This window comes from Hyperolius riggenbachi, chromosome 6, assembly GCF_040937935.1.
Source record: "Hyperolius riggenbachi isolate aHypRig1 chromosome 6, aHypRig1.pri, whole genome shotgun sequence".
In the NCBI taxonomy this organism is placed as follows: Eukaryota; Metazoa; Chordata; class Amphibia; order Anura; family Hyperoliidae; genus Hyperolius; species Hyperolius riggenbachi.
Window position 1 is genome coordinate 17,534,263 of NC_090651.1, and position 20,051 is coordinate 17,554,313.

General features: G+C 45.1%; 1 protein-coding gene across 18 annotated transcripts in view; it reads right to left on the reverse strand.

The window, feature by feature from the left end:
* Nucleotides 1-20,051, reverse strand: part of CAMTA1 (calmodulin binding transcription activator 1) — a 1,857,772-nt gene that overhangs the window by 74,159 nt on the left and 1,763,562 nt on the right. For all 18 annotated transcript variants that reach the window (XR_011021914.1, XM_068238930.1, XM_068238931.1 and 15 more), the window contains 5 exons: nt 11,343-11,485; nt 10,421-10,617; nt 8,773-8,851; nt 6,287-6,602; nt 2,008-2,510 (listed from right to left, as the gene is read on the reverse strand). Coding sequence is in view for 17 of the 18 variants with exons in the window: in XM_068238930.1 (XP_068095031.1) it covers nt 2,008-2,510; nt 6,287-6,602; nt 8,773-8,851; nt 10,421-10,617; nt 11,343-11,485 (1,238 nt within the window). In the remaining variant the exon portion in view is untranslated. The remainder of the gene's footprint in view (nt 1-2,007; nt 2,511-6,286; nt 6,603-8,772; nt 8,852-10,420; nt 10,618-11,342; nt 11,486-20,051) is intronic.

The following is a 20,051-nucleotide window of genomic DNA, read 5'->3' on the forward strand; positions in this document are numbered from 1 at the left end:
ATGAACTGCAGCGATCCATCTCCAGACGCTCAGACAAAACCTCTGCCAATTACAACTCAGCTTCTGGGATGAGTGATGGAGCTGCTACAACTGCCAGCTGGACTCCACATACGTAGCATGCTGGACTATAAACAACGAGCAAGCTGGACTCTACATGTTGGACAAGCTAAACTCTACATGTTGAACAAGCTGGACTCTGCTGGAGCCTTCCTTGCTAAACAAGCTGGACTCTACATGTTGGACAAGGTGGACTCTACATGTTGGACAAGGTGGACTCTACATGTTGGACAAGGTGGCCTCTACATGTTGGACAAGCTGGACTCTACATGTTGGACAAGCTGGACACTACTGAAGCCTTCCTTGCTGAGCAAGCTGTACTCTACAGACTGAGCTTTACTTGATGGCCAAACTAGACTGGATTCCACATTCTGCACTAGCTAGACACTGCTGGGACTCTACATACTGACTACATTGGACAAGGCAAGCAAGATGGACTCTCCTGGACTTCACATGCTTAGCTAACTGGATTCTGCTAGACTATTGAGTTCCCTGGACAAGGTGAGCAAGAAGGACTTTGTTGGACTTCACATGCTGAGCTAGATTGAAACTACAGGACCCATTACACAGAGTATACTGGACAAGCTGAGCAAGAAGGACTCTGTTGGACTCTACATACTGAATACACTGGACTAGCTTAACAAGAATACTCTGTTAGACACATGCTGAGCTAGATGGAAACTACTGGACGCTACATATTGAGTTCCCTGGACAAGTAGAGCAAGGAGGACTCTGTTGGACTTCACATGCTGAGATTGTTGGACTTCACATGCTGAGATTGTTGGACTCTACATACTGAATACACTGGACAAGGTGAGCAAGAAGGACTTGTTGACGTTGGAGCGGTCATGCTGAGCATGTTGGACTTTACACAACAAGAAAGCTGGACCCTACATGCTAAACAAATTGGACTGTGCTGGTGCCTACATGTGGAGCAAATGGCAACAATAATCTAAAAGACTGTATACTGAGGAACTTTTGAAATCAGTAAGAAAAACATTGGTGCTGTTCTGAAGTCTACTTTGTCCTCCTATTGTTTAAGTTTAGCTGGCTGCATTTTATCATTTTTACCTCACATTTGGCTAAGCGACCACTGCAATGGAACAACACCACGTTCTCCGTAACCAATAAGATGTTTGCTTTCATACTCTACCTTCCACTGCAAAGACAGATAGCTGAAACTGGTACTAGGTTTGGACAGAAATTTCAGATCGAATGAAAATTTCCAATTGCAATGAAAATTGGAACTTGGTTATCACCATTCAGTAATAAGATTTCTGCGGAAATTAATTTGACCACAACTCAGTAATTTTAGCCCAGAAGATTAATCAGAAAATGCAGAATTTTTCAGTGAAAATTGGATTGCTGTGGTAATTATGGACCAATCACAAGATTTGGATACTTCCTAGTATTTTTTTTTTTTTTTGAGTTTTCCGATTGGCTTAAAATGTCCATAGTTTTTGCGGTATACCACCACATTCTCTGATTGGTCCAATACTACCGATTATTTCCGAACTTTCATAATTCAGAAATAATCTGTAGTATTGGAGCAATCAGAGAATTCAGTGATTTGCAGCAAAAATCGGAAAACCACAGAAATTTTAGACCAATAGGAAGGCTCGAAAAATACTCAGTAGTATCCGAGTCTTGTGGTTGGTCTAGAATTACAGTTTCTTTGCTGAAAAATTCTGCATTCTCCAATTGTTCCATTGCTTTTGAGTCTGAAGTATTTAGCCAATTAGGGTAGCTATTCAGATGTTTCGGAAATTCGGAAATCTGATTACCGTCGGTATGCTGCAGTATCGGTATTCGGCAATTTTTAGGAAATCGTAATATCCTCGGAATCAGAAATAAGCATTTCCGACTATCCTTACTGGTTACCAAAAGCACTACTCCCAACCTTCTTGCCAAAGGCTCCCTGTATAAAATGTATGTTTTGTGTAGCTTTACCTGGAGGTCATCCATGTGTTGCAAGCAGTCCTCGTTCTCCATGTTCTCCCGATAGGCGAGGAGGTCGGCGTCCACTATTTCCCTCTCTGACATCATTAAAACATTCATCTGTTCGCTCCGCCGCAGTTTATGACCCACCACATCTTTCCCGTGCCCCGCGCCCTTCAAGCTGCCCGCTATCTGTGCCGCCGACACTCCCAGGTAGAGGTCTTTGGGGTTCCACTTTGAAGCTCTGTAAACTGAGGCGTCAACAGTGCGCTGCGGAAGCTCCCTGGCGAAATGCCGCATCTCCTCGCCGTGGGCGGTCTCTGACAGCGACTGCTTGGCCATGGAACTCTGCTTCCTGGAAGATGGCTGCTCCAGGCTCAGCGCGGTGGCCATCACCTTCTCTTGTCGTGCCTGAAAGTACTCCGGGTTTAGCTTGTGTTTCTTAGCAGCTGGGTAATCTTTCACGCTCTCAGTGCTGTAGTAATTGGACGGCTCGGACCGTGGCCTCCTTAATTCTGTCAAAAGGATAAAACACATAAAAATAATTGTACGGTCCGCTGAAGGGCAACTAACGCAACGTACACATATTCAATTACTGTCGCCTGCAGGAAACGGGCCTGATTCTTTAGGGCAGGGGTGTTGAACCTTATAACGTAGGGGGGAAATCTAAAACCTAGTCTAAGTCGTGGGCCAATTTGTATTGTATTCAAAGCCCAAATGAACTCAAAATGTAAATACTTCAAAGCATGTTTAAAGTGAAACTTAAGTGAAAACAAAGTGAAGAGATAAACAATTGTATCTATCCTCCTACTCCTAAAAATTACTTTTAGATATCCCACAGTTTTATGTTTTGTTGAAAAACTAAAAAAAAAACACTAAACAAAAACAGATTGTCATCCTATCAGTAGGGACCCCTAACCTCTATTTTAAACAACCAGAAAATGACATGCAAACGTTCGTTTGACCTGGGAGCAGCTAGCCATTAAAGTGGAGGAAGGGGTGCAGTGTGGGCTGTGCACACCTTTCTAGATATTTTGCACAACCGAAAAGATACAAGTTAGAGGTTAGGGTCCCTTCCAATAGGATGACCTCACTGTGGTGGAAGGGTTAAGTACAATTTTTTTTTGCATGCAAACTGTTTTGAAAACTAACATCCTCCATTAGTCTAAATTGTAGCACCTTTTCAGATGCAATTGATAGGAAAATTATTTTTTAAACAATTATATGTGTTGAATGTGGTTTGGGTAAGACTGTGCCTGGAGGTAATTCTGTCTGTCTCAAATCAGAGCTGAGAGGTCCTCTGAGATGTCACAGCTGCTGTCCTGTCACCTGCCTGACCTCATGCTAATGACTGCTGTCTTTCCACTCCTAAATGCATATAATGGTGTCACAGAACAGGGCCCTGTCATTATTGGCATACCTATCAGCTACAGTGTTGTGCTGTTTAATATGCAAACTGCAATCAGGAACTGGGAAGCAGCATCTGTTACCAGGTTGAGGTTAGGCAGTAAAAAGGGCAGCATCTGTCCTACAGGAAAGGGTCCCTGCTGTTTAAGGTCATTAAAGCGAACCCCAAGAGAGAGGGATATGGAGGCTGCCATATTTATTTCCTTGTAAACAATGCCAGTTGCCTGGCAGCCCTGTTGATCTTCTGGCATAAGTAGTGTTTGAGTAAAAAAAACTGGAGCAAGTCAGCTGAGTCAGAGTACCTGATCTATTGCATGCTTGTTCAGGGTTTATGGCTAAAAGTATTAGAGGCAGAGGATCAGCAGGACAGCCAGGCAACTGGTATTGTTTAAAAGGAAATAAATATGGCAGCCTCCATATCCCTCTCACCGTGGTTTCCCTTGAAGCCATGGGGATAAATATAGGTCTTGGATTGGTACGCTTACACAGTTTTAATAATTAAACAATTAATATGCATATTATTTCTGAACACCTCCTCCCCGCCCCCCCCCCCCCCCCCCCCACACACACACACCAAAAAATGATATATTTTGTAATGCATCCCTTAAAGTGCACCGGAGGCATAAATAACTACAAAAAACACATTCCTACCTAAGGCTTCCCTTGCTGTCCTCTCGTCCCCCGTTGCGATTTGTGGATCCTCCAAACATTACCAACAGGGCCGTGCTCCTCTCTAGGCATGAGCACACCTGTACTGCACCTGGGTGAGTATGGCTGCACCTGTGCAGTAGCAAGCGGTTCCCTGCACAAGCATCTCTGTGCTGCTGTGCCCTCGCGGCTGCAGCATGGCCACGCTTGTGTCAGAAGAGGAGCATGGCCCCAATCAGCTGGAGGGTCTGTGAGCAGCAGTGGCGGACCAGAGGAAAGCGAGGGAAGCCTCATCGGGTTCATGAACTATTGACCTTTTTATAATCTATCACCTGCTCTCAGTTGTTCTCTACAGGAAAAAGTTTTATGGTTGTAATTCCGTATCTGTGAGGTTTACAATATAATCTGACAAGAGAGAAACTTGCATGCTTGAACGTTAACACTTTAATGCAGAAAAAAATAAATAAACACAGCCTGGTTATTAATATGCTTGGCATCGTACATAAACATGCATATCTCATCATGTCACATCGGTTACAATTTAAAGGACAACTGTAGTGGAAGCTATGTGGAGGCTGCCATATGTATTTCCTTTTAAACAATATCAGTTGCCTGGCAGCCCTGTTGATCTATTTGTCTGCAGTAGTGTCTGAATCACACCAGAAACAAGCATACAGCTAATCTTGTCAGATCTGACAATAATGTCAGAAACATCTGATATGCTGCATGCTTGTTCAGGGGCTATGGCTGAAAGTATTAGAGGCAGAGAATAAGCAGGACATCCAGGCAACTGGTATTGCTTAAAGAGAACCCGAGGTGTGTTTAAAGAATGTTATCTGCATACAGAGGCTGGATCTGCCTATACAGCCCAGCCTCTGTTGCTATCTCAAACCCCACTAAGGTCCCCTTGCACTCTGCAATCCCTCATAAATCACAGCCATGCTGTGAGGCTGTGTTTACATCTGTAGTGTCAGTCTCAGCTGCTCCCCCGCCTCCTGCATAGCTCCTGTCCCTGCCCCAGTCCCTTCCCTCCAATCAGCAGGGAGGGAAGGGATGCAGGCGGGGAATGGAGTTCTGCAGGAGGCGGGGAGAGCAGCAGACTGACACTATAGAGATAAACACTGCCAGCTCTGACAAGCTGTTTGTCAGCAGCATGGCTGTGATTTATGAGGGATTGCAGAGTGCAGGGGGACCTTAGGGGGGTTTGGGATAGCAACAGAGGCTGGGCTGTATAGGCAGATCCAGCCTCTGTATGCAGATAATATTCTTCAAACCCACCTCGGGTTCTCTTTAAAAGGAAATAAATATGGCCGCCTCCATGTACCTCTCGCTTCAGTTGTCCTTTAAGCTAGCCTGGCAGTTTGACAGCTAGCCATAGGTCATTCTTGTTATGAGTTTACTAAAATAATCAAGACATGGTTAGAGTGCTACAGACGGCTGTATTCTCAAAATATAAGGACACTTTCTAATTAAAGTGGACCTGAACTCTTGCACAGGACAGAAGGGAAACAGAGAGAAATGCACCCTGTATGTATTTAGAGAGTTTAGCCTGTCTAATGCCCCCTCATCTGTGACTAATCACAACTATAATTTGATCTCTCTGTGTCAGCTCAGGAATCTCCTCCACAAAGGCAGAGAGCTAATCGGTAAACACAGGACCCGCCTCCTACACTGCGCCCTGAGGCTGGAGCCTCTCTTGCCTCTGCCTCGGCCCGCCCCCTCCTACACTGCGCCCTGAGGCTGGAGCCTCTCTCACCTCTGCCTCGGCCTGCTCTGGGCCCCCTCCTACACTGCGCCCTGAGGCTGGAGCCTCTCTCGCCTCTGCCTCGGCCCGCCCCCTCCTACACTGCACCCTGAGGCTGGAGCCTCTCTCACCTCTGCCTCGGCCCGCCCCCTCCTACACTGCACCCTGAGGCTGGAGCCTCTCTCGTCTCTGCATCGGCCTGGCCCTGCTGGATATTAACAATATGTCTATTTCCATGAAAGCAGGAAGTAGACACACAGCAGATTTATTGCAGGATTTGTATCAGCTGTAACAAAGAAATGTTTTTTCATTAAAGGTTATTATGCTGTTGCTTATCTTTTAGAGCAGAGAGGAAGTTCTGAGTTCAGGTCCGCTTTAAGGTCAAAGTATTTTAAAAGTTTAACATGTACAATATTTAAACACAACAACAATTTATTTGACACTTTGTGAAATTCTACTTTTCAGTCCCATGTCTGGTGTTGCTTTTCATACCTGTGTTGGCGTTTGATATCACCGTTACTCCTTTCTGAGAGTCTTGCGATCCGATGGCCTCGCTCTGCCATTGGCTCAGCCAGCTTTCGGCGTTGGCGTCGGGGTTGGGGGAACACTGCATTCGAGGGTTCTGGACCAGCTGCGTTTGCTCCTCCCTCTGTAGCTGCTCTAGGCACTCTGCGAGTCTCACATGTCCCCTGGAACGGGCGATGGCCAGAGGCAGCCGCCCGAGGGAGTCGGGGATGGAGATAGCACGGCGGTCCCACTTGTACAGGACAACGGCTGCGTCTGTATGGCCCAGAGCGCAAGCCCACATCTGCCGAAGGAAAACAGTCACCATGTCATCACCAGGATGAAGATTGTCAGAATTACATTTGTAACATGAAAAAAACCTCTGCGCCTAAAGAAAGAAGAGGCCCGGTTATTCGGAACTCAACTAACGAGGAGTCTGAACCAACCAGCACAAATCACCAGCAGAACTCACAGTGGTGAAGGCCAACTTCTTCTGCTGTTTGTGGGCTCTGCAGTGCTTAGAGTGTACCTGAGATGGTGCACTGGCGTTTATTTATACTTACCTGAGGTTTTCTCCAGCCCCATGAGCATCATGGCTTCCCTCGCCATCCTCTTCAGACCCTCCGTTCTGGTGCTACAACTCCTGGTAATCCGGTCAGTCACCTCCAGTCTTGGGCCTCTGCACATGCACGGCTCTGCCGCGCATGCCCCCGCTGCGTTCTTGTCCCCTGGAGTGTTCTGTGCAGGCCCGGAACGCATCAAGGGATGGAAGCGCAGCGAGGGGTACGCACAAGCCAGGCCACAGATGTGCAGAAGCCCGCTACTGCCCAGATTACCGGTCGTTAGAGCAACAAAACAGAGGGGCCGAGGAGGACAGCGAGGGAGTCCACAGTGCTCATGGGGCTGGAGGAAGCTCCAGGTAAGTATAAGTAAGGGCTAGTGAACCATCCCAGGTTCCCTTTAAAGGCTGGGTTCCATGGTCCCCCCAAGGTACTTTCCATAGAGTGAGGTATAGAACTGTATTAGCTAGGCCTTTTTTTAACAGTCTCAAGCAACTACAAAAAGCATACATATCCGGCATCAGCCAATCCCCACTGGTGCCGGATAACCAAGACTCTACTGTACTGATTCTACTATTACAACCCCATTTCCAGAAAAATGTGTATTTAACTGTGAGAATAAAGGTAGAGAACTTGGGATTTACCATATTTTTCAGCATATGAGACGCTTTTTTTCTCCCTCAAAAATGGGGAGAAAAAGTCCCTGTGCCTTATATGCCAAATTCAGGGAGTCCCCGACTTATGAACGCCTGCCGATACGAACCACTGACCCGCCATGATGTCATGGCGTATTGTTCCCGTGTCTCCTCCACTCCCCTGGCGTGTCTCCTCCGCTCCCCATGTCTCTTCCACTCCCCGTGAATAAATAGAAAAGAAGCAGCAGCAGTATGGCTCACCTAATCCATCAGCTCCAGCAGCACTCAGAGGCCTCTCCTTTCCCTCACTGCTCCCCTAGTGCCGACTTCTGCTGATGACGCAATCAGCAGGAGCCGGCACTAGGGGAGTCATGAGGAAGAGGAAAGGTCTCTGATTACCGCTGGATAAGGTGAGCCATGCTGCCGCTGCTCTCTGTTTATTCATGGGGAGCGGGGGAGACATGGGGAGAAGAGGAGACATGGGGGGGAGGAGCAGAGGAGACACAGGGGGAGCGGAGGAGACATGGGGAGAAGAGGAGACATGGGGGGGAGGAGCAGAGAAGACACAGGGGGAGCGGAGGAGACATGGGGAGAAGAGGAGACATGGGGGGGGAGGAGCAGAGAAGACACAGGGGGAGCGGAGGAGACATGGGGAGAAGAGGAGACATGGGGGGAGCGGAAGAGACACAGGGGGAGCGGAGGCGATACATGGTGGACAGAAGGGGGCAAGTGGAAGAGCGTAGGAGGACACAGGGAGCAGAGGAGACACATGGAGGGACGGAGGAGAAACATGGGGACACATGGGGAGTGGAGGAGACACTTGGGGGACAGAAAGGGACACATGGGGGCACAGGAGGACACATGGGGCTTGATTCACAAAAGAGTGCTAACTGTTAGCACGGCCAGTTTCGCGCGAATTTTCGCATTGCGCGATTGCGAATTTTCGTGCAAAACGATAACGTTTTTGTGCGCAAACACGAATTTTCGCGCGAAAACTATATCGATTTTGTGGGAAAATTCACGTTTGCGCGCGTAGCCATTATCGTTTTGCGCGAAAATTCGCGAGCGCGCGCAATGCGAAAATTCGCACGAAAACGGCCGTGCTAACAGTTAGCACTCTTTTGTGAATCAAGCCCATGAGGTAAATCAAGGTGTGTCTTATAGTCTGGAGCGTTTTATAATCCAAAAAATACGGTAGGTTCTGAAAATAGAATCTAGTATAAGGGGCCCTCCTATAACTTCAGGGATCAGGCACGGAATCTAGTGAGAACTCACTTACCAGAGGTGTACAGGAGAAATGATCAACATTTAGCGGATCAACCTCTAATTCCAGATCAATACTGTCAGCGTGTTTTGTCCTGAAAAAAAAAAAATGTACAGAATATTCTGTCACAACATGGCTAAGACTCATCTAAGACTCATTTATAATTCAACTCTTGCTGTAAATTAGCTATAAACGTTTATCAGGGCTGCAAATCACTCCAATTTCTCCCCAATTATGAAAAAAAAGACTGAAATCTATGAAAAAATTGCTTCAATCTATGAAGCCAAAAATCTATCCTACACTGTTTAATCCTCTGTAAAATTGAGCAGAAATTTCGACCACGCCCGATCGAGTTTTATTGAAAAAAAAAAAGTTCAATCAGATTTCTTGCTCGAATATAAAAAGAAAAAAAGCTTTAGATTTTTCTGTACAACTGATCGTTTTTATCAAATTGCTGTAAAATCGTAGCTTTACATTGTACCGTGTGTGGCCACCTTAAAGCTGCCCATAGACTATACAACCTCAGTTGTTATCTTACCTCTTCCATGAAGTATAAGCTTAAACAATGATTTCAAGGTATTATCAATCTCATGGCCTTTATGCTAAATAGATTTGGTTTAGATTATCAAATTGAAATTGCAATGTGAATGTGGCGAAAAGGAACGGAATGTTTACAAGACATAAATTGTGGCAGGACGGGGGGATATTTATCAAAACCAGGGAAGTTGGAGCTAAAGTTGTGAAGGCTGAGTAGATGCCACCATCAAGGATTCTGATTGGTCACTCTGAAGAAGTGTGCGACTCCCATCCGGTTTCGCTCCAATTCTCCTAATAGTTTTAATAAATCTGCCTACTTGCGATTCCTCCAAAGGACTCATTTGTTTTCTTTTTTTTAATAACAGACAGATATAAATATTAAAAATGTATGAGGCCGACAGAACAGAGGCACAACCAATACTTCCTTGTTGAGTTTCATCAGAGCAGTTGAGGCCAAAATATCGCTAATGGCCCTCCGGACAGATGTTGTATTTCCCAGGAGAGGCACAGATAGCCGAGAAACATGCACAGAAAGGAATATTAAATCTAATTATAGTCTCTTGTACTCCCCAAACCCAACCATAATAAAAAATACAACCTGGACATAATTGTATTTCATATGCAATCATCTCAGACTGGCATGATAGGAGTGAGGTCTCTGCGCCCTGAGGAGACCCCCCTCCTCCGCCATCTCACAAGGGGACTTTTATAATAAAACTAGAGCTAGAAAAACTGGGCTGAGACATAGCTGTGTCCCACAGCAGTTCACGTTTTCAATTTATATGGCGTTAAGTCTGTATCTCTGCGCTGACATCAAATTCCCTTCTATCATAAAGGAAAGAGGCCCTGTCACAATCATATTCTAGACTGCAGCAGCACTGGGTTAGGCCTGGAGGGAGGGATGAGGCCTGGAGGAAGTGGCCTGGAGATGTCACGAAACAGCTTTTTCTGTTTGAAAAATAAAGAATCTCTGAGGAATAATTGAAGAAGGTCTCTTGTATTTAGTATTGGCTTATGTCAGAGAGGTTTGTTCGTTGAATTTCTGAGACCTCCGCTGGTAGACTTTGTCATACCTACCATACAAGAGTTTAGTGATGTCCTGCTACTCGTTGCATGTTCTCCTTACCTCCACTTGATGAGAGTCTGGATGAGGGTGGCGTAGCCCTGTGCAGCAGCAAGGTGTAGCAGCGTCATTCCTCGAAATGTCTTGGAATGGATGAGGTGCTTGGACTTGGCCCAGCATGCCTTGCTCATCATCTTTTCACAAACCACCACCACTCGACTCTCGAAGCAGCTTCCTATAGATCCGCCACCAGCGGCACACTGCAAGCAGAGGACACACAGGATCTACATTGTACCGTATGCATAGTGAGCATACAACTTGCTTCATACATCACTGATTGTGGGTAAAAAACGCTTCCTGTATCACTGGGTGAGCGTAAAACCCGCTTCCTGTAACCCCGAGTGAGCAGAAAACCCACTTCCTGTTACACTAAAGGAGCATAAAGCCTGCTTCCTACATCACTAAGTGGGGGTGAAGGCTGAAGCTTACTTCCTGTATCACTGAGTGAGGGTAAAGCACGCTTCCTGTATCACTGAGTGAGGGTAAAGCTCACTTCCTGTATTACTGAGTGAGGGTAAAGCACTCTTCCTGTATCACTGAGTGAGGATGAAGCTCACTTCCTGTATCACTGAGTGAGAGTAAAGCCCGCTTCCTGTACACTGAGGGTAAAGCCCGTCTTCTGCATCAGTGAGTGAGGGTAAAGCCCGCTTCCTGTATCACTGAGTGAGGGTAAAGCCCGCTTCCTGTATCACTGAGGGTAAAGCCTGCCTTCTGCGTCAGTGAGTGAGGGTAAAGCCCGCCTTCTGTATCACTGAGTGAGGGTAAAGCCCGCTTCATGTATCACTGAGTGAAGGTAAAGCACACTTCCTGTATCACTGACTGAGGGTAAAGCCCACTTCCTGTATCGTTGACTGAGGCTACTCCTTGGCCCCACTTATATACATTTGTACACACACTAATCTTTATTACATTAGGAAACACTTACTTGTGCTTGGCTCCCCCCACTATTGGCTCCACCTCCGTTGCCTCCTCCCACACTTTGTTTGTGCTGTTGGGATCCGGTCATTTCAGCCATTCTCCTCTCCATCTGCTCCAGCCGTTCCAGGATCGACATTCTAAACTGGTTATCTGGAGAGAGAAGAAAGCAAGAACGCTGTTCAGGGGTCTTAACAACAATTACAAATGTCTGATCCGTTTATTCCACGCAGGTCAGTAAATCAGATATTAGGATACATATAAAGAACTGACTTTTTCTCTTTTTTAATCGTCTCTCTTGCTCCTCTGGTTTCGCCGTGTGTCAGTTCTGCGAGAACTCTTATGATTTTGCCACAAGACTGGAGCAGGGATATGGGTGTTGCTGTAGAAAAGCGGTAAAAAGGGCGCTGTACGTCCAAACACATTTAGGCATCACTCATTGATGTCAGTAGGAAAATGTAAAAGGCTGCCATTCTCACAGTAATCAAGCCAGAGTCCCCACACTTGGCACAGTTGGTCACATGGTGACCGAGGTGAAAAATTCAGGGAAAATTGGGCGGAGCATAAAAAAGCCAATCAAATTTCAGCCATTCATTTTACATGGGAAAATGTAAACTGCAGCCATTCTTACACTGTTCATCGAAGGGATTTCAAACTTGGCACAGTTGGTCATTCGGGGACTGGGATTAATATTCAGGGGAGTGGGTGGAGCCTACAACAGCCAATCAAAATTCACCTAATTTTCAAGGGGAATTTTTAAACTGCTGCCATTGTTACACTGTTAATGACAGAGGCCGTAAATCTGCTGCAGTTTGTCATTGGGTGACTGGGGTTCATATTCAGAACAGGGGGTGGAGCCACAAACAGCCAATCAGAATTGTTTGATTGAATTCAATGTGAAAATATAAACTGGTCCTATTTTTACATTATTGATGCCGAGGACCCAATCTTGGTCATTGTGTGACTGTGTGTCAAAAATATAACGCTATAATGTGACACAATGCAATACCACAGTGTAATACTAGATGAAATGTCAACAATGCACATGTTTAAAGCATACCTGAAAGTAGAAGAATATGGAGACTGCTATTCTTATTTCCTTTTTGAAGAGAGTCTGAAGCTTTCTAAAATTCCTCTTTTTTATTTAACAATTATCTTCAGAAATATCAGCATAGCTATAACGCTGCATCCCAGTGACAGAACGATGTAATTAAACCCCCCAAATCCCCGGGGAAAAATGTGCAGATCGCTTCCTGGTAGAGGCAGAGCTTTGTGCTGTAGCTCTGCCTCTACTCGCGTCAGTCCCCACTGATCTCCGCCTCTCCCCGCCCCTCTCAGTCTTCTTTCATTGAGAGGGGCGGGGAGAGGCGGAGATTGACGCTACATCGCTAAGCTCTGCCTCCCCGGGAATCAAAATTCACGACCTGGACGGTCATGGATTTCTGCCCTGGGATTTTGGGGGTTTAAATACAGCGCTCTGCCACAGGAATGCAGCATGTTAGCTATGCAGATATTGCTGAAGATAAACGTTAAATAAAAAGAGGAATTTTAGAAGGCTTCAGACTGTCTTTAAACAATGCATATTGCCCGGCTGTCCTGCTGATCCGCTGCCTCTAATACTTTTAGCCATAGACCCTGAACAAGCATGCGGATCAGGTGTTTATGACTCAAGTCTGACTGGATTAGTTACATGCTTGTTTCTGGTGTGATTCAGACACTACTGCAGCCAAAGAGATCAGCAGGACTACCAGGCAACTGGTATTGTTTAAAATAAAAATAAATATGTCAGCCTCCATATCCCTCTCACTTCAGATGTGCTTTGAAATGTTTAACTGTGTACGGGCTCCGATCAACCGTGCTAAAATTGTAAACCAGTTTATTCTTAAAGTGAACCCGAGAGCCCCTCCTCCTCCATGCATATACCCACTTTTGGATGCCAACAAAACGAAAACTCCCCTCCTGACTTCCCTACCCTCTTCCCCTCCTCCATCCTTCTCTCCTACTCTTCCTATGAAGCTGCAGAGATGATGATACTGCTGCATAGATACTTTCTGTACACCACCTATAACACTTAACTGTTACCTGTTGCCTAATTCTGTTCAACATTTGTATACTGTATTCTCTGTATCACCCTTGTTTTATATTTCAATAAAACTTTTGGTCAATGAAAAAGTGAACCCGAGAGGGATATGGAGGCTGCCATATTTATTTCCTTTTAAGCAATGCCAGTTGCCTGCTGCCATATTTATTTCCTTTTAAGCAATGCCAGTTGCCTGGCTGTCCTGCTGGTCCTCTGCCTCTAATACTTTTAGCCATAGCCCCTGAACAAGCATGCAGCAGATCAGGTGTTTCTGACATTATTGTCAGATCTGACAAGAATGGCTGCATGCTTATTTCTGGTGTGATTCAGACACTACTGCAGCCACATAGACCAACAGGGCTGCCACAAAACTGGTATTGTTTAAAAGGAAATACATATGGCAGCCTCCATATCCCCCTCACCTCGAGTTCACTTTAAATAACATGCATTTTATTATTCTTCTTTAGTATTTCTATACCACTGACATCTTCCGCAGCGCTGTACGGAGTATATAGTCTTGTTGCTGGTTTATGCATGGTGTGCTGTATTTGTGCAGCCAGGTTTGCAGCTCAGGGACACCGGGGAGAATTGACAGTTTTGCCTCTCCGTTATCTACAGAGTGAGCTGCAGGATTATGAGATAAAGCAGATACAGATCACTACAAGTCCATGAAGCAGGTTTGTTTCTGGCTCGACGTGCTGCCTCTGCTCTCTCCCTGGCCGAGACCTCGGCGTTGGCATCTCCGGTGAAGCCAGACTTGGCAGCCGGGGCCGCAGAGCGCAACAAAGAGCGGGCAGGCTTGTAGGACTGGCTGCTGTGGCTTTGTTGTGCTTGTGCTGCAGTTTGGTGCAGTGCAGCTGATGTCACCTCCTCCTCCTCCTCTGGCTGCCTTATCATGCACAGCATGTCTCCTGCAGAGAATGACAACTGACTGACATCAGAGGGCCGCCCCCTGCGCGCACTCACAACATCCCCCCTCCCAAAAAACACACACACCACCAGCAGCATCGAGTCACGCTCAACCGTGTCTGTCCAACCGCTCGCTGGGTGACAGGTGCTGCAGATCAGCCACCTATCAAGGAGCAGAGACTGTTACAGCTGCCAGTTCTAAACATTCTGTTTCAAAATTTTTATTAAGTTTTTCATTTTCATACAAACACATTGCAATCCAGTTAGTTTTAAACATTCTAAACCAGGGGTGTCCAACTCAAATACAAAGTGGGCCCAAATTGAGCTCTGGGATCAAGTCGTGGGCCGACCTCAATGTCTAGTGTCCACATCCCTCCCTTATAAAGTTCCCGGGTTTCTAATAGACCCTTCAATCCCCTATACAGTTCCCTGATGTTTAGTGGTCCTCCCTTCTTTATCTATACAATTCCCTGATGTTTAGTGGTCCTCCCTCCCCTATACAGTTTCCTGGTGTCTAGTTGCCCCCTCCATCCCCTATATAGTTCCCTGGTGTCTAGTGGCCCCCTTCCCTCTCCCATACAGTTCCCTGGTATCTAGTACTGCCCCCTCTCCATGTGGCTTCCCTGGTGATCTAAGTCTTACCCTCCAATATAGCTTCCCTGGTGGCCTAGAGTGGGCCAAACCTAATGCAAAGTGGGGAAAGAACCTAAGGACCAATTCTGATGGCTCTGAGGGCCAGATTTGGCCCACTGGCCAGGGTTTGACATGTATATTCTAAACAAAAAAAATAAAGTGTTGCTTGGCTGGTTGGTGTGCTGTCACTGACCCACAACCAACATGCAGATCACATGTTTGGCTTGGAATACACCATGAGAGGTTTTTGGCAGATAGATGGTTTGATAGATAATATCCGATAGGTCTGATCTGATTTTCGATCATTTTTCTGATTGATTTCTCATAGAAGTAAAAGGGAATTGATCACAAAAACGATCGGACAGTAAATCTGCTGAAAAATCTCATCGTGTATTCCCAGTATTGTGAGTTCACAGCGCCTAAAGGTGACTAATAGCGGTACAAAATCTCGAACGATCCACCATACCAGCAATCAGATCAGGACAGGTATAGTTAATGGCGTTGATCGACGACGAACAAATATTGTATCAATTGTTTGGTCTATCCGAATTGTATGAACAACTCTTTTAATTTCCAGATTATTGCCTCCGAACGATCTCAACAATCGGATTGGAGATCGTAATTGTATCGTCAATGGCGACCTTAAAGGTGAGGTAAAATTTTTTGTAGATGATCGTATTTTCTTTCAGATTGTAATGATTGAAAACAGAGATGCTGCTGGACCTGATCGGTCATTATTCAATATTGATCAATATCGATTGTTTCCTTAAAGAAATGATTGTTTGGCTTGGCGGATTTTTTCATGGACATACCTGGCTAAACGTCGTCACTAACGGTCTAATTGTTAGTGAACTATTGTTACAGCGAATAGATAATTGTGATTGAATTGGCAGAAAACAAACTCTATTGATGTTCCCAATGATCTGCAAACGATTCTTAAAGCCATTGTTTGATGGCAAATTTGTCAATTGGAATTTTTTTTTTAATCGATTGTGATGGATAGGAAGTACAGATCGCTTAGTTGATGGTGAAATAATTGATGTATTAAGATATGTTATTTTCAATTACACTTATCTGATCACCCAAACGATTCTTCGATAAAAACTGGACCATTAAGGTGCCCATAGACCTAAAGATCACGGGCAGATTCGACAAAGAGACAAATTTATCTCTAATCGAATCTGATTAGAGATACATTTGTCTCTTGTCTATTCTGCCCATACACTACAGGCCGATTCCCGTCCAATTTCAGCATGAAATCTTCAGGGAATCGGCTGAGGCCTGCTGCCCCCGCACCGCTGCTGCCCCTCCAATGTATATGTGACGCCGGTGCATAGCATTTGATGTCAGACGCTATGCGCCAGTAGCGTGTACGGATAGCCGCCCGGAGGTTACAGGACACCGCGCTGAGGCTGCTACAGGACATTGAGGCGGCGGTTTCGTTGTCTCGTCGCTCACTCGGAAATCACCGCCGCACCCCTGACCAACCAACTTCGGCCCGACATCTTGCAGCATGCGCGATAGGCAAAGCGACGAATTTCTGTCCTGAAATTGAACTCTTTGTCGGTCGGGCATGCACTTGACGACAACGATTTTCATCCAATTCGATTATAATAATCGAATTGGATGGTCGATCGGCCGCCAAGTCGCCTGATGTATGGGCACTTTTAGTGACAACCTTGAGATATTATTGCAAGTTGGATTCTTTAGTGGAATGGATCAATTAAATTCAAACTTTTCTTTCAGTCTGAATGATCTTATCCAAAATATGATTGTTTGCTAAAAATGATGCCATTAATCTACACACATCCAATCACCGGCCAAGTTTATCACCTTCATGTAGTTTGAGGGACAACAAATTTTGAATCCTATAAAGAGATGGTGTAGGTAATCTCTCATACTACATGAAAGCGGCAACACTGGATTTGTAGCATAATGGCGTAGTGGTTAGCATCCCAAAAACATAAAGATCAGTTAATGTACTTCCCTCTAAAAATTGGCCATAGACTACTACTATACATACTGTACACTGCACGACACATGCATAGACATATGACTATGGTAGGGATTAGATTGTGAGCCCCTCCGAGAGACAGTCAGTGACAAGACAATATACTCTGTACAGCGCTGCGCTATATAAATACTAAATGATAATGTCACTAGCTTGTAAGCCAGCAACACGTCATTAGAACACTCTGCCCCAAACTTTCACCTGAGGGATCAAGCTCACGCCTACAGGCCGCAATTCTCATGCTTGTGTACACGCATTTAGGGGTCCGCAATATTCCCAGAAATCAGGGAGTACTGGGATTATCTGTCATCTGACAGTGTGAATTTACTTTCCGGATGCAAGAAAAGTGTCCAGCCTATCAACTTCAGACACATATGCCCTGCTAAGCCCCCTCCATACACCATCGCTTCACGTATTCCGAGCAGCTGGCTCCGACCACGCAACACTCGGACGCTCAGAGCAGCCTTCTGGCTGAGCCGAACGACTCTAATTGACTGTCTCGCTTCAGCTCCGAGCTTCATAACTGTCAGCAAACATCAACTACACAAGACAAGCAGACAGTCGCTGGCTCTCAAAGATCGCAGCAGAGGTTGGAGGCTGCTATTGCTGATCTGTGCAGATTAGGTGCAAGAACCATGACTTAGTGCGAAAGATCCGGAGTCATTGGAAACCCCTCTCTCCTGAAGACCCGCAGAGGGCCATAGTTTAAAAGGTGTCTTCACAACTATCCAAGGGATTTTCAGACCATTTGTTTGACTTTTTTCACATTCGCGATTCTGCGTTTTTCACATACGATTATTCTTTTTTTTGTGAGGTTTTTAATATGAATTTTATCATTCTGATTTTCCCATGCATATTCATGAAGTTAAAGTGGAGCTGAACTCTTGCAGGAAAACAGAGAGAAATGCATCCCGTATGTACAGTGGGATGCCAAAGTTTAGGCAACCTTGTTAAACGTCATAATTTTCCTGTATAAATCGTTGGTTGTTATGATAAAAAATGTCAGTTAAATACATCATATAGGACACACACACGGTGATGGAACCACCACTATATTTTACTGTAGGTAGCAGGTGTTTTTCTAGGAATGCTGTGTTGTTTTTCCTCCATGCATAACGCCCCTTGTTATGCCCAAATAACTCAATTTTAGTTTCATCAGTCCACAGCACCTTATTCCAAAATGAAGCTTGCTTATCCAAATGTGCTTTAGCATACCTCAAGCAGCTCTGTTTGTGCTGTGGGCAGGGAAATGGCTTCCTCTGCATCACTCTCGCTTACAGCATCTCTTTGTATAAAGTGCGCCGAATGGTTGAACGATGTACAGCGGCTCCATCTGCAGCAAGATGATATCATAGGTCTTTGGTGCTGGTCTGTGGGTTGACTCTGACTGTTCTCACCATTCGTCGCTTCTGCCTATCCGAGATTTGTCTTTATCTGCCACTTCAAGCCTTAACTTCAACTGAGCCGGTGGTCTTCCATTTCCTCAATATGTTCCTAACTGTGGAGACAGACAGCTGAAATCTCTGAGACAGCTTTCTGTATCCTTCCCCTAAACCATGATGGTGAACAATCTTTGTCTTCAAGTCATTTGAGAGTTGTTTTGAGGCCTCCATGTTGCTACTCTTCAGAGAAAGTTAAAAGAGGAGGGAAACTTACAATTGAGCCCCTTAAATACTCTTTCTCATAACTGGATTCACCTATGTATATAGGTCAGGGGTCACTGAGCTTACCAAGCCAATTTGAGTTCCAATAATTAGTTCTAAAGGTTTTGGAATCAATAAAATGACAACAGTGCCCACATTTATGCACCTGCCTAATTTTGTTTAAACAATTATTGCGCACTTTCTGTAAATCCAATAAACTTTACTTGACTTCTCAAATATCGCTGTGTGTGTCTCCTATATTATATATTTATCTGACATTTATTATCGTAACAACCAACGATTTATACAGGAAAATCATGAGGATTAACAACGTTGCCCAAACTTTCGCATTCCACTGTATATAGAGAGTTTAGCCTGTCTAAGTCCCCCTCATCTGTGACTAATCACAAATGATCTCTCAGCTGTGTCAGCTCAGAAATCTGGGCTGCCTGGGCAGAGAAGCTAATTTTTAAACACAGGATGTTAACACTATGTCTTCTGACATGAAAGCAGGAAGTAGACACACAGCAGATTTATTGCAGGATTTGTATGAGCTGTAACAAAGAAATGTTTTTTCTTTAAAGGTTATTATGCTGTTGCTTATCTTTTAGAGCAGAGAGGAAGTTCTGAGTTCAGGTCCACTTTAAAGAATTATCCCACTAATGGCATCTCCCTCCCATACACACACTATAAAGACCTAGCTAATCTTCCCTGCCACAAAAAGCTCATTGCTCTTGCACTAGTTGGGCATCCCCAGTGGTGCTATTGCTGCTCCTCCACAAATTATGGAGCTTGTAAGTTCGTAAACTGTAAAGATTCCTGGAGTGGAATAGAGTCAAAGTTTAACAACAAAGATCAATCGCAGATTGTATTAGTAGTTCACCACAACAATGGCTACTTCCCTTCACCTCAGACAATGCCCTCAATATCCGGACTTATGTCAGTTCCAGCATATCTGCCAGACTCAAGCGCAGTCCAGCGGAGACTTGCATAGAAAAGACATAGGGGCCCGAAGGCTGCTGAGAATGCAGACCATGAAAACATAACCATCACATGACCATCATACAGGGATCTGGAGAGACAGAGGAACCCGCCTATCACATGACCATCATACACATCACATGACCATCATACACATCACATGACCATCATACAGGGATCTGGAGAGACTGAGGAAGCCGTATATCACATAATAATAATAATCTGAACATTTGTATAGCGCTTTTCTCCTGTCGGACTCAAAGCGCTCATACACATACACATCACATGACCATCATACAGGGATCTGGAGAGACAGAGGAAGCCGTATATCACATGACCATCATACACATCACATGACCATCATACAGGGATCTGGAGAGACAGAGGAACCCGCCTATCACATGACCATCATACACATCACATGACCATCATACAGGGATCTGGAGAGACAGAGGAAGCCAT